The following is a 15,585-nucleotide window of genomic DNA, read 5'->3' as shown; positions in this document are numbered from 1 at the left end:
TAGTCTTATTTCAAGTGGCATGGTATGCCAGAGTACAGGACCAGCCAGTGACAGTGCTCTTTCCCTTACTTGAGTGAGATGTGCGGATTTGACAGAGGGGACAGTTAGTAGAGCTTTATTAGCAGATCTCAGGTTTCTTTGTGGTATGTGCACGCGCAGTGCCGTGTTAAGCCATGTTTATTAACCCCTTCAAAAAAAAGAAACAGTTTTTTGAGGCAAAACTTGTCTTGATTTAATGGGACACAGTCAGCATGGTTTTACCCATGTCTTTTTACTTGCTTTGTGATTTTGATCTTTAGAATAGTAGAAACCATTTCTCCTGGCACTGAAGTCAGACTCACTGGTCTATAGTTTCCTGGATCGCCCCTGGAGCCCTTTATAAATATTACAGTTACATTGGTCAACCTCAAGTCTTCAGGTACAATGGATAATTTTAATGATAGGTTACAAATTTTAACTAATTGATCTGAAACTTCATTTTTGAGTTCCTTCAGAACCCTGGGATGTATACCATCTGGTCCAGGTGATTTGCTACTCTTTAGTTTGTCAGTCTGGCCTACTACATCTTCCAGGTTAACAGTGATTTGGTTCAGTTCATCTGAATCATCACTCTTGAAAACGATCTCCAGAACCGGTATCTCCCCAACATCCTCATTAGTAAACACAGAAGCAAAGAATTAATTTAGTCTTTCTGCAATGGCTTTATCTTCCCCTAAGAGCCCCTTTAACTCCTCGGTTAACTTACAGTCCAACCCACACCCTCACAGGTTTCTTGCTTCAGATATATTTTAAAAAGTTTTTATTATGAGTTTTTGCCTCTACGGCCAACTTCATTTCAAATTCTCTCTTAGCCTGCCTTACCAATGTTTTACACTTAACTTGACAATGCTTATGCTTTTTCCTATTTTCTTTAGATGGATCCTTCTTCCAATTTTGAAGGCTTTTTTTTTTTTGGCTAAAATAGCCTCTTTCACCTTACCTTTTAACCATGCCAGTAATCGTCTTGCCTTCCTCCCACCTTTCTTAATGTGTGGAATAAATATGGACTGCACCTCTAGGATTGTATTTTTAAACAATGTCCATGCCTGTTGAACACTTTTAACCTTTGCAGCTGCACCTTTAATTTTTTTTTTATTTTCCTCATTTTATCAAAGTTTCTGTTTTGAAAATTTAGTGTTAGAGCTGTAGGTTTACATATTGTCCCCCTTCCAGTTATTAGTTTAAAATTTGATCATGTTATGATCACTACTACCAAGAGGCCCCCACCATTTCCTCTCTCACCAAATCCTGTGTTCCACTAAGAATTAAATCTAAAATAGCTCCCTCTCTTGTTGGTTCCTGAACCAATTGCTCCATGAAGCAGTCATTTATTACATCCAGGAACTTTATGTCTCTAGGAAGTCCTGATGTTAGATTTACCCAGTCAATACTGGGGTAACTGAAATCTCCCATTATTACTGCACTGCCAAATTGGTTAGCTTCCCTGATTTCTCTAACCATTTCATCATCTGTCTGACCATTTTGTCCAGGTGGACGGTAGTATACTCCTATCACTATACTCTTACCCAACACACATGGGATTTCTACCCCTATAGATTCTACTGAGCATTTAGTCTCTTGTATGACCTTTATCCTGATGGACTCTGTAACCTCCCGGACATGGTACATCCCCACCAAGTTGTTCTTCCCTATCATTGCGTTATAATTTGTAACCTGATATAGCATTGTCCCATTGGTTATCCTCCTTCCACCAGGTCTCTAAGAGATGCCAATTATGTCTCTCTCACTATTCACTGCTATACACTCTAACTCTCCCATCTTATTAGACTTCTGGCACACAGACATTTCAAAGTGTATTTTTTGTTTGTATTAACAACCTACTTTTCAGTTGATAGGGATAATTTGGAAATCTTTAGCTCAGGTGATTCTTTACTTATAGGCATATGGACTACGTTTGCTTTTATTGGAACCTCACTGTCGGGATGCCTTAACTCTAATGCTTCATTAGTATCCTTCAAAGATACATTCCTCCAAACCATGCACTGCTGAGTGATTGTCGGCTTTCCCCCTTGTTCTAGTTTAAAAGCTGCTCTATCTCCTTTTTGAAAGTTAGCTCCAGTAGCCTGGTTCCATTCTGGTTAAGATGAAGCCCATCCTTTCAGAAAGTCTCCCCCTTCCCCAAAAGGTTGTCCAGTTCCTTACAAAACTGAGTCCCTCTTCCTTGCACCATCGTCTCATCCACGCATTGAGACTCCGGAGCACTGCCTGCGTCTGGGGACCTGCACGTGGAACAGGGAACATTTCAGAGAATGCCACCCTGAGGGTTCTGGATTTCAGCTTTCTACCTAAATCCTAAATTTAGCTTCCAGAACCTCCCTCCCACATTTTCCTATGTCATTGGTGCCCATGACAGCTGGCTACTCCCCAGCACTGTCTATAATCCTATCTAGTTGATGCGTGAGGGCTGCCACCTTTGTACTAGGCAGGCAAGTTACCAGGCAGTCCTCACGTCCACCACTCACCCAGCTATCTACATTTCTAATAATCGAATCACCAGCTATGATGATCGACCTAACCCTTCCATCCTGGGTAGTAGCCCTGGGAGACTTGTCCTCAGTGCAAGAGGACAACGCATCACCTGGATGGCAGGTCCTTGCTACAGGATCACTTCCTGCTGCACCAGGGTAAAGCTCTCCAACTGGGAGACCTTTCTGATCCAAGGCAGCATTGGGGCTGCCAGACTGGATTTGGGACTTGGCTACCATGATCCTAAAGGTCTCATCAATCTAACTCTCTGTCTGCCTCAGCTCCTCCAGGTCTGCCACTCTAGCCTACAGAGATCGGACTCGTTCTCTGAGAGCCAGGAGTTCTTTGCACCGGGTGCACACATACGATCTCTCACCGGTGGGTAAAAAAATCATACATGTGACACTCGATGCAAAAGACTAGAAAGCTCCCCTCTTCTGCTGGACTGCTGCCTTCATCTTAATTTTGTTGAGTTCCTAGTTAAGTTTAGGTTGCTGAGGGAGTTGGAATTAGAGTACTGTAAATTTATAGGTGTATTCACTAATTAATCTGCTAGTGACCTACAAGGGGATGATTAAACTCTCAATAAGGGCAGGTGCAACAGTATGATTTAGAAAAGAGACTGACTGATTTTTACTGAGAAACTGTCTCTTGCCTAAAAATCAAGGGTTGAGCTAAGCTTGGGTAGAAGGGAAAGACAGACACTAGAATTAACTCCCTCTGGCTTGCTTATTATCTCAGAAACACACAAACTCTATAGAATATATCTCACTATTAAACTCTCTCCAAACTTTAAGTCCTAAGAATTTCCAAAGCTATACTTACCAATTCTCTTCAACTACCATTAAGTTGATCTTCACTCAAAGGATTGAAAGATTTGAGATTCGCGTGCCACTAGGCGCATGCTTCGGGTCCTCTTCTACTGCAAAGGGTACGGAGCCTCTGGAAGATGGGGCTGAGAGTTCAAAACTTAGTTCGCTCGCTGCAACCTCTGGCGTCCTCTCCCGGGAATGCTGGGAGCAGAATGCAGATGAGCCTTCCGGTCCTCTTGTACTCCATGTGTTCAAACATACCTCTGAAATGGTCTACAATGACCTTCTGATGAAGCTCATTGTCTGCGGCAGGTGAAAACACGTTGGACTCTGGTTCCAGGTCTAGATTTGCATCTTGATGATTGCCATGCTGGAGGATGATATCCATTGCTTTTTACGGCAAACACTGCAGTGCTCCTCCAACGCAGTCAAGGCAGTGGAACTGGCTTTTCAGGACACCAAATGTAAGTTCTACGACTACTCTGGATCTTGCATGTGCCTCGTTGTGCCGGATTTCTGCTGCTGTGCATGGCGCAGACAGGGGTGCAAGCAGCCATGCTTTGCAGCCATAATCAGCATCTCTGGTAAAAAAAAATGGAAACTGAGTACTATAACTAAGTGTGTACTACTGTTCAGAAGATTTCCAGCTTCTGGCACCCACCCCAGGGAACTTACATGTGTAGCAGATTAATATGCGTTTTGGCACCATATACCTAAAAGCACATACCATTCTGTCTTTGGTACCCACCCGAGAGCTTACATTAAAACTTTTTAGCTAACACTTTTGGTACCCACCCGCCCAATCCACTTGATTTTATAGTGGAATAGTACACAACTCTGGCACAATGCATCACAAGTGCGCACTAATCCGTTTTCAGTACCCACCCCACAGAGCTTACATTTCAACTTTTTAGCATGTACTTTGTTTTGACTTCTGTTTCAAACTTACCAAGCAACCAGCCTTCACCACATTTCCCTGCAGTGAAACTTTGAGTCAGTGTTGACTGTGCAAGGATGAAGGAGTCATGGCTGCTTTTGGAAAATTTGGAGACAACACTGATGATCTTCATGTGCACATTGCACTCAGCCTACATATTCAGGGAGTGGAAATGTTTCCTGTTGCAGTATGCCATTTCTCTCCAATATGTGTGTATTGCAGGGGGGAGGGGAGGTAAGGGGGGGGGGGGGGGGGGGAAGTAAGAGCAACATGGGTGCAATCAATTGTGTCCAAGAAAGCATGCTTCATCTCCTGCCACTCTGCTTTACCAAGCCTGGAATGGCATGTCCACGATCTGTTGAGGATCAATATCGTTTCGGATATCTTCATAGAGACAGAGAATTGCTCTGGAGTTCAAGCTATACATCTCTACCATCTGTTCCCAAGCGGCATATCCACTGCCTGCATGCCCTCCAGTGAACAGCTTGAGTCAAGCCCCACTCCTCTTGGACTCTCTTCAGTGATAAACCATCTTCTTTCAGTCTCTTCCCTCTCTCACCGTAAAGCCTCCGCTGTTCTAATTCTTCAGCCGACCCACAAAATGTACCAAACCATCAACAACAACAACAAAAAAAAAGTGTCCGCAATCCATGTCTGCAACAGAGAATTACCCACACACAGCTTCATAATGGCCAGCAATGGATTAAAATGGCCACCAGAAATGAGACTCAACTTACTCCTGCCCTGACCCAGGCATTAAAATTCTCACATTAAAAAACAAGCGTTAGAAAGTCTATCTGCTAATATGGCTCTCTGAATTTCCCTTTAATAGCTTCGTTTACATGGCATTTGCATGCGCCCTAGCAAAGCATACCGCAGATATTTTGCCTGGAATATTTTCAGCGATAAAACTTATATTATTAGATACATGAGTAAGATTAGCGTCGGAAAACCTGTGGTAAAAACGGAGCAAAAACCCGTGGTAGGCTCAACACAGTTTATTACATCAGCCCTAGAATCTTCATAAGTTATTAGGAAAAAAAAGAAAAGATAAAACATTTTCTTCAACTCTGCCCACTAAATACAGCAGATTACCAGTTTCCCCTGCAGAACAGTTTGCAGGAATATATTCAAATATTTATACTATTTTATGGATCTAAACAAATCAGAAAGGTTTTGGACCTTTCTTGCCCTAAATAAGATAAAATAGGTCGGCCCATATTCAACGTCTCAAGATGTGGTCTCTCAGGACCAGGATTCAGACAGTTAGGCTAAGAACTTTTTTATGTTCTCTGGATCTGCAAGATACATACTTACATATCCCAATAGCAAAGGCACATCAGAAGTACCTACATGTACAGCATGTTCAATACAGAGCCCTGTCCATTGGCCTGGCATAGGTCCTCTGCTAGGGCCAGCTGGATTTGAACTGGCATTTTGTGGCTTTCCCAAGCTGATGACTTCTACACTGTGCTATCTGGCCACAATGTTCTTTATATGTCTCTAGGATTGTTGACCAGTCCCAGATTTGCTATAGGCTTACTCCCAGCCTCCTTATTGGATCATTCAAAACCAGAGAGACAACTGGTATTTGTATTTAAATGTCCCCATTATTTCCTAGCTCCTGATGTTAAACAAAAAACTGGTTTGACCATGCATCACCTCTCTGAAGAGCTGCAAGAATCTTGATGAGGGGCCAAAGATCTCTCCTGGACTTGGCCCCTTTAGCAGGATAATGCCGAGAATTAAGAGTCAAAACCTTTCCTGAAGAAAGGTCAAATCAATGATAATTGTGCCTTGAATGGAGAGAGATACTTCTATCAATAAAGCCTCCACACTGATATAAGCCACAGTTCTTTCTTGCCTTTGACAGCAACACTACACTTTGGCAACCTTGCCTATATAACCTTGCTCTCTCAAAGATCAGGATGTAGGATAGAATGGAGGAGAGTCCCACATAGGAAATGCACCTTGATGAAGTAGGCCCCTACATGGAGGGAACCTAAGAGGCTCCCTCCCCCACCTTGATCCTCATGAGATCAGCATACCCTGGATGTCTGTCCCAACCTGGAGGTACTAAAATGACCAGACCTGGATGATCTGAATTCTTTGTATCACTTGCCCTATGAGAGGCCACAGTGGAAACCCCTACAAAAGACATCTCTGTGGCCATGTCTGTACGAGTATGTATGGCAGATCCTTGATAGATTATTTCTTCCCTCTTTGATCTTCCGACAGGTCACTATCACTGAGAATGCTCTCACCTGACCAAGATCTGCCTGCTCAGAAAGAACCTGTCTGAACTTTGATGCCCCCTGCAATGAGCGCTGACAGATCCCAGAGATGCCTTTCTACCCATTTTGTGATGATCTTTGCTTCTCTGGGTAGTTATGGACTCCTGGTGCCCCCTTATCTGTTCAAATAAACTACTGCCAGGGTGTTGTCTGGCATAGCTCTGATCACTGTTCCCCCTTTTTGGAAGAAACCTGTAGTGGGTAAATCTGACCACTCTGCTCTCCAAATGGTTTATATCCATCCGTACAACTTGGCCCTTGCATTAAGCACCCCAATTCATCTAACTCACATCCATAGTGATGATAATCCGTTCTGGGGGCTCCAAATCCCATGCAAGGGATTGCTCATAGAGAGCTCCCCCCAAATTCAGGCTCCTCTTGATCCTGCTCAGTACTGACAGGACAAGCTCGTAAATCTGATTCACGACAGCACTCTATGAAAGGGTCACATATGAGCTCTCACCTACCAAACTTATGGTCGCAGCCATGGAGTCTAAAACTTGTATATAAGTTCACACTTGTGGTGTCCTGAGAGCTAACCAATCTCCTAAACTTGACTCTGAAGTTTGCAGATACTTTCTATCCTCATGAACACTATCCATTCTTGTATCAGAGCATGCTCCCCAATACTGCAGTCTAAGATGAGAAGAGCTGGCTCAAGGAGCAATTCATGACACATCCTAACAATCCCCTAAATGTCGCTTGTCAACTCTCCTGATTGGATTTGACTCTGATTAATCAATTATCCATGTGAACCAGAATACTTTCCTGCAAAGAAGGCTGCCACCACTACCATAAACTTGGAGAAAATGTGTTGCACTGTAGGCAGGACAAATGGTAAGCCTTGAATTGCCAAATTTGACTTAGCATCTTGAACTGTAGAAACTTCTGGTGCACCCCTCTTATGGGGATATGAAAATACACATTGGACAGGTTGAAGGAACCGAGAAATTCTCCCCATCTCACTGACAATTACAAATCTGAGTCTCCAAGCTCGAAGAGTTTTGTTAATCGCTTCAAGTTCAATAGTGGCCTGTAGATGGAGCATCTGCCCCTTCCTTTCTTTGACAAGGGGACTGGTACTACTGCACCCAACCGAAGTAGATTATCTAAGGTGGGCTGAATAGCCAACTTCTTTGCAGCTGAGGCTCTTGGTAATGTGGATCCACTCTTAAAACAGTCATAACAGACCACCTATCTGAGGTAATGAAGAATGAACCCACAGTCCTGTTTGTGTGCCTCTTGGGGCCACCGTACTCTACCAGCCCCCAACTCTGTTGCCTGTTCTGCCACTTTGAGAGGGACTAAAGCTTGTTTGGTGGCTTAGACTGGTATAGGATAACCTATCAAAACAGAGTTCAAGTCTGTTTCCCATGAGATGAGACCCAGAACCTGCTCTTCAGAAGCCTCTGGTTCTTGGACTCTCCCAAGTCATTCACCATATTTGCCAACTCACTCTCCCCCTGTTCCCCCCCCGCCCAAAAAAAAAAAAAACCACCTTGAATGGCAGTCTGCCCAGCCGAGTCTTAGACACAAGGAGTAGATATTCAAAAGACAGTCAGCCAGCTAAGTGAGCCAGATGGACGTATCCAGCTAATTTAGATGGGTTATTTAATTTCACATCCCCAGATAAATCGCTACTTAGCCAGATAAGTCGTATCTATCTAAGTTAAGACCTACTATTGAGCACATTTAAATTAGACAGATAACTTATCCAGTTAAGTGGCAGCTGCTGAACACAGCTGGATATCATCCTTTAAGTTCTTCATCTAATGGCACAGCCAAAACCACATCCCAGCCACCACCATTGCTGCAACCTTCTTAGAAACAGTTAGAAACAAGGAGCATATAGCATATCAGCCAGAAGTGCATGTTCAGATTCCTTTAGAAAGACAGTTATATGGACAAACTGATTTTACCTTCTTTCCTTGAGTCCTACCAGACCAGTCAAGATGGATGGGTTTTTCTCCCCTACCAGCAGGTGAAGATAGCGAACAAAAACTTTACTGTACACTTGGTACTTAAGACATTGTGCCATCTGCAGTGTCTCAATAAACTTGTCCCAAAGCTAATCCAACTAGCCCCTTCGAACAGAGGAATCTAAAAATATTGGTGAACCCTAAACCAGGCTCAACATCCCTTTATCCTCTTTCTACCCATTTCTGGGGGTTAACAGTTGGGTGATCATGGCTTTGCCACACTGCCCATGACCTTTTCTTGGTGGAATACCTTAGAGATTTGCCATTGCCTTCTGCAGCCCATATCACTTAGTATTCTTTTGTGGTCCCCCATCCAGTTACTAGCTTATCTTGTTAGATCTAACAAGTTCAGGCTCTCCCTGGCTAGTGTTGCTAGGGTACTCTGAGCAACCTGGAAAAAATATTTTAGAAGATACTCAATCTTGATGACCTCTCAAGATGATTTTCCTTCCAAGGGAATGGTCATCTTACCTTAGGCCTGTGGAACAACTTATCTTTATCTGCCAATTGCAGATGATACTTCTCCATAATATTCCCCAGCTTAAGGAATACATCTGAGGTCTCCCATTCTGCTGCCATCATGTCCTGAATGGCCTATATCTGCAGAATGGAAAGAGGAGGCTAATTCCAGTGAGCGTAGGTTCTCCCACAGGAAATGATTCTTTCACCTGTTCTTCAGACATATCCAAGGACCCCAATACCTTCTGAAACAGCCTCACCACCAAAGGGTCCTCCCCAAAGAGGCAATCTCCCGTTCCTTCTGAATCCCTCATCCTGTTCTCCTTTCCCTTTTTCAGGGAAATCTTGGGAGGAGCAGCAAAGCACCAGGACTCTTCCAAGATTGACTGCAGCCCATAGAACAGAAGGCCTTGGGCCTAATAAACATGAACTCGTGGAAAAGGGCTTATTCCACAGAAAATATAAGCTCCAACTGGCTCCAGGGATTTGTGTGGGAGGCTTCAGTATCCACTAAGGCATATCGGGAACAGTTCGAGCTTGCAGCCGCCACAGTGCACTGACTGAACAAAATGGCCACTGCACCCAACAATGGCTCTACGAGCCTTAAGGGCTCACCCCTCTCTGCTGTTGATAGCTGGACCTCCAGCTTGCTGGCCCGAGACACACGCTTAACAACCAAAGTATTGGTTCCCCTGACACCAAGTCTATCAATTGATCTAGTTTCACCGCTCTGACTCCAGACCCCATAATAACTGTAGTGCCTGCCCACCTCTGCAGCCATATCTGGAGCCTGTTCCACTGAAGAGGGCTGAATCGCTTCCATGGATCCCGAAGGATTGCGCCATAATTGGGGACTCAGTCTGGCCTTGCGATAGAGAACGGAGGCAACACCATAACTGTTACTAGGTGCATGCTCCATTGACCAGAGAAACACTAAATGTCTACTGGACCCAGTTCTCAGAGGGAAGGAAGAACTTTGAATAAGGACTATAAGTTATACACCAATGGATTCTTAATGTTATGTCAATTGTTTGTTTGATTTTAACAGTATAAATTAGTTTGTATGGTATTGTCTGTTTCTTAAATGTGCTATAATCCACCCTGAGGTCATTCTTGGTAAAAGGCTAAATATCAAATGTCTATAAATAAATAACTGTTGTCCTGCAATCTGATCCTCAGCTCAACCCTGGCTCCAAGGAACAAGGACATTCTTAATGTTATGTCAATTGTTTGTTTGATTTTAACAGTATAAATTAGTTTGTATGGTATTGTCTGTTTCTTAAATGTGCTATAATCCACCCTGAGGTCATTCTTGGTAAAAGGCTAAATATCAAATGTCTATAAATAAATAACTGTTGTCCTGCAATCTGATCCTCAGCTCAACCCTGGCTCCAAGGAACAAGGAAATCAGGCCAAGGCTGTTGCCCCAGAAGACCAGCTTCTTCAGCTGCTGCACCAGTTGAGACACATCTGCCAGCTACTGGAGACAGAAAAATACTACTTCCTCTGCTGCACCATGTCAGCATGAAGTTTTTTCTCTTTCTCCATCTGCTGGTAAGGGGACAAAACCCCTGGTCTGGTCTGGTCTAGTAGGACGATAAGTAATAAGGCCAATTTTGCAGAATACAGTTGGCTCTGAATGGCAGAAGCTGACATGATATTAAGTGCTCACTTTTCCTGTTGGCCAGGTTGGAGGAAGAAGAGAGAGAAGGGAGGAGGAAAAGACAAACTAGGTCAAGTCATACTGGCGATTGGAGGATGGAGGGCAGAGTGCTGTACCAGGGACTGGGAGAGAAAACCTGTGCATCTGACCTTGCTGGGATTGGGGACAGAATCAGGGACAGGATGTTATCAGGAACACTGGTCCCAAAATGAGGAGGGTCTGGTAACCTTAGTGATGGACTTCTTTTGGTTTAAATTGTCACCTGATAATTTCATCAGTTGCCCTCTAGTTCTCATATTGAGAATCACAGTGAATAGTATTTTTCTATCTACCTTCTCCACACTTTTCAGGACCCTATGCATCTGTATCATATATGTCCTCAGCTGTTTCTTGTACAACTTCCTAGCCAACATACATTTTCATTCAATCCCACCATCCACTGTGTAACCTTCAAAAGCACTTAATTTTACCCATCTTCTTGAACAGTTTTACATTCTATTCCATTCTCCCAATATCATTTCACTTTGCAAACTTCAGCAAAGGTTCCTTACATCCCACCCAGTTCTTTCAACAGCTTTACAATCCACTTGCCAATGCCAATATTTCAATATCTGCCCATCTACGAAGGCACATAGGGAACTAGTACATATTAAATGGCATTCATGTTAACATCTGCATTTAGCCTGACTTAACAATCCTTAACGTCATAGGGATGAGGGTGAAAGTGGATCGACTCAGGAGTAATCTTAGGAAATATTTCTTAAACAAAGAGGATGATGAATGCATGGAACAGCTGCCCGATAAAAGCGATGAAGATGAAAAAAATATCTATGTTCATAAAAGCATAGGATAAACACAGGGGATCTCTAAGGGAGTGATCGGAATTATAAAGTTAAATTAATTGAGCAGATGGGCAGAAAGATGGGCCATTCAGTCTTCTTCTGCAGTCATGTTTCTATGTTAATATGGACATTACCCAATATTCTTGCATAACGCACATTATCTGCATACAATAACATTTTATGACAACATAAGATAAAACAAAGAGATAATACCTAAACAGATTAACTCCGGCTACTTAACAAGGGAAAGTTAGCTACAACTCAGAAGATTACAGGGAGGAAAATTAATGCATCCAATGGACCGTTCCCCTATCCGTTATGCTCCAGCCCCTGGAATCATCAAGCATTCGGGCCCTCAAATCTTCCTAAAGTTGTGGAACCATGGCAACTGACCTTGAAAGTCACAGCCCACCACATCCCAAGTAGCCACCAAAACCAGGGCTTCCATTAGGAAAATTAGGAAGCCACCTAAGGCGCCAAAATTTCAGGGGCGGAAAAATCATGCCAGCTCAAGGCACAGATGGGCGCTGTACCAAATCTAATACTGCTAAAAAAAAAAAGGGAGCACTGAGCTTTAGCCACTGCTAGGAGGGAGTGCTAAGCTGGAGCGGCCACCAATAGGTAAGTTGGGGAGAAGGTGCATGTGTCAAGGTTCGCCTATGGTGCCAAATACTTTTGTACCGGCCAAAACCACAGATTGTCGCAGTACCCCCCAAACGAAAAGTCACGATCCATCACAGTTTCTTGGCTGCTGGCGGTGGCGCTAAATTCAAAATGGCGCTACGAGCCTTCTTGACCTGAACGCACGCGTTAGGGTGAAAGGATCGGGGAAAGCCATTTTGAATTTGTCATCGCCGCCGCCGCCGCGGCGGGAGGAAAACCAATTGCCTCTTGAAGGCGTAGGGAGCACAGCGCAGGAAGCAAGAGGGAGCAATGCCGTGGATCTGCTAACAAACACCCATCATATATTCGGGGGCGGGACAGAAGACATAGCCCCGCCTCCTCTTCCTGGCCCTTTAATTCAGGCCTTTTCCTAAGGCCCTCCCCAGCCCCGCAGACAAGGAGTGACGCTCACCTATAAGGTTAGGCACGAACAAAAAGATGTTTTCCTCCGACATGCTGCTTGTTCGCGGGGCGCCTTCTAAAATCCCAGCGATGCGCAGCAGTTTCCAAACGCACCCTTTAAGGTGACTCTTTCTACGTCACCAAGCTTCGGTTACGTCGCTGCCTATCCCTGGACAGTACCAAGACGTGGAGAAAAGGGGGCGGGGTTTTTGTTGGGTACAGATTCAAGTTTCTTCCGAAATAACGATTGTGAGACAGAAATTAATTACACAGAAGAGGAGATAATGGCTTCTTTCAACTTACTGCCACTTATTATTTCGTCCCGGATTTACATCTCCCTGTCGTACCATGCCCTCCCCGTTTTTTCTTTTTCTTGAACTTTCCTCTTACATCTTCCGGGTAGGGTGTCTAGTTACTTTTTGGTATTCAGTAAAATGCGGTACTCTTGGTTCTGACTCGGTTGATTTTCATTCGGGCCGCGACTTAGTATCGGCCCGCATGCAAATGAGGGCCCGCGGTAAAAAGAGGCGCTAAGGACACTAGCGGGTCGTTAGCGCCTCCTTTTTGACAGGAGCGGCGGCTGTCAGCGGGTTTGACAGCCGACGCTCAATTTTACCGGCGTCCGTTCTCGAGCCCACTGACAGCTACCAGTTCGGAAACCGGACGCCGGCAAAATTGAGCGTCCGTCTTCCTACCCGCGGGCAGATTTTTAATTTTTTAATTTTTAATTTTTTTTTACTTTTGGGGCCTCCGACTTAATATCATTGCGATATTAAGTCGCTATGGGCCTCATTTTCTGAAGTATCGCAGGCCAATAGCGCCACCAAAGAAGGTGAAGCTATTGGGCGCAAACTCGGACGCGGGCCCTTTTCGCCGTCCGCGGCATCTTCGCGGAGTCGGCCCCGGTGACGCCCCAACTCCTCCTCTTCCGAGGCCAACTCCGCCCCCATTTTGGTATCGCACGCAAAAAGGGACATTTCGCGTGCAAAACGGCCATTATCGCATGCGATCCGTTTAGAAAATAAGGCCCTATGATATTAAGTCGGAGGGTGAACAGAAAAGCAGTTTTTTCTGCTTTTCTGTACACTTCCCCGGTGCCAGCCGAAATTAACACCAGCCTTTGGCAGGCGTTAATTTCTGAAAGTAAAATGTGTGGCTTGGCTGCACATTTCACTTTCTGAATCCCGCGGGAATAACTAATAGGCCCATCAACATGCATTTGCATGTTGCGGGCGCTATTAGCTTTGGGGGGGTTGGCCGCATGTTTTCCGACGCGCTATTCCCCCTTACTGTATAAGGGCTAAAAATAGCGCGTCAAAAACGCGCGGCCAAACGCAGGCTAGCAGTGCGCTCCACCGGAGCGCATGATACAGTATTGGCCTGATTGTAAGTAATGGTAAGGTTAACAGACGCTTCCACTTCAACAAGGGCAGAAGCCGGAGCATCTGTTAAGGTCTTCTTTTCTGTCCCCGATCGGGCTTGCCTTCCCACCTGATCTTCCCTGCACTATCCGCTTCCCATCAAGCCGTGTCCTTTCACGAGTTTGGCCCTTATACCCAACCCCTCCCCGAAACTAATAGCGCTTCTCATGTTGATGAGCCTATTAGTTATTACCCCGGAATATTGAAAGTAAAATGGGCAGGCGTTAACCATAGAAAGCACCTGGAAAGTGTACAGAAAAGCAAAAAAAAAATAATCCGCCCGCCAGTCAGCGAGTTCGAAAACAGACACTCAATTTTGCCGGCATCTGTTTTCCGAACCCATGGCTGTCAGCGGGTTCGAAAACCGATGCCAGTAAAATTAAGCATCTGTTGTCGGACCCACTGACAGCTGCCACCGCTTCCGCTAATAAGGAGGTGCCTGGGTGCACGTCGAGAGAGCGGGTATTCGCCTCGTAGCGCTGGCTCTCCCGCACATTTTATTGCTTCGGCCTGTAAGAGCAGCAGAAGAAGTTGAGGCGAGATTCCGCTGCACCACTCCTGCTAGCTGAGCTGAGGGGAAGACAGGCTAGCGTACAGCTCCAAACAGGAGCCATTTTTGCGGACAATCTTATCACTTCAATACTATATTCAGTAAATATAGACTGCGTTATCTAGGCGGTTATTTATTCTTGGGGACAATTGTGTACAAAATATGAAAAATTCTGTGCACAATATTTGAGAATTCTTCACACGATATTTGAAAATTCTGTAGGTTTTTTTTGTTTAAAAAATAATCGCTGTGCTTAAGGAATCATTTATAATGCAATGCAGAAAAAAAGTTATTACTCAGATGCAGAATTGTTAATTTTTGTATTAGAATTTGCCCATCATACGGCTTGAGCCCTCCAGATTGCTTTCTCCTCCTCCAAGGTTCAACACCCTCTCCAGCTCTCTCCTCCCCTCTTAGTACTTTAGTTCTTTCCCCATGTTTGATCTCTCTTCCCCCTTGGGTCAATCCCCCAGTTTACGTGCTTCCTTTCCTCACCAGCATTTTCTCTTTGCCCTACCAGGCTGAAACCCTATGTCTACTACCCGCAAAGTTTGAACGCTTCCCTGCTTGTTCCCTTTCTCTCTCCTCCCCCAATTCTGTCCCCTCACCCCTGCAAGACCCCCCTCCTTCAGTCTCCCTTGCCCCCCCCCCCCTTAGCAAGACCCCAAGTTTTTTCTTCAGCCCCCACCCAGGCTTTATTTCTGAGGGATGGAGCAGAAAGAAAGCTTTCTCCTTCCTCAGCGCTCTCCCCTCACTCTAGCAAGACCCTCAGCTTTCTGTTTCCCTGTCCGTACCTGGATCATTCCAGACCATAGGTGGAGCCTCCTGTCCAGCAGATGGAGACAGACCAAAACTGAAAGGGTATCCTATATGAGGACAGAGCCTACCCTGTAGCCCTTCAGTATTTGTCTGTCTCCAGCAGATGGAACAGCTCACCCTGTGGTTCCCTGTTTGTCTTCTTTGTCCCGCTTGGGGACTTTTCTACTTTTTGTTTCTAATGCTGATTGGATCAAGCAAGTATTTACTCTTTATTAATT

General features: G+C 44.7%; 1 protein-coding gene across 2 annotated transcripts in view; it reads right to left on the bottom strand.

Annotated features, from left to right (window-relative positions):
- Positions 1-12,731, bottom strand: part of CDIPT (CDP-diacylglycerol--inositol 3-phosphatidyltransferase) — a 43,898-nt gene extending 31,167 nt beyond the window's left edge. The window contains exons 1-2 of one of the 2 annotated variants that reach the window (XM_029606981.1): positions 12,588-12,709; positions 3,352-3,919 (exon numbers count right to left, since the gene is read on the bottom strand). Coding sequence is in view for 1 of the 2 variants with exons in the window: in XM_029606980.1 (XP_029462840.1) it covers positions 12,588-12,630 (43 nt within the window). In the remaining variant the exon portion in view is untranslated. Of the gene's footprint in view, positions 1-3,351; positions 3,920-12,587 lie in introns of both variants that reach the window. The other variant, XM_029606980.1, reaches the window with a different exon arrangement.
- Between the last annotated feature and the right edge of the window lie 2,854 nt (positions 12,732-15,585).

Source organism: Rhinatrema bivittatum, chromosome 6 (genome assembly GCF_901001135.1).
Source record: "Rhinatrema bivittatum chromosome 6, aRhiBiv1.1, whole genome shotgun sequence".
In the NCBI taxonomy this organism is placed as follows: domain Eukaryota; kingdom Metazoa; phylum Chordata; class Amphibia; order Gymnophiona; family Rhinatrematidae; genus Rhinatrema; species Rhinatrema bivittatum.
This window is presented reverse-complemented; position numbering and strand designations above follow the sequence as displayed.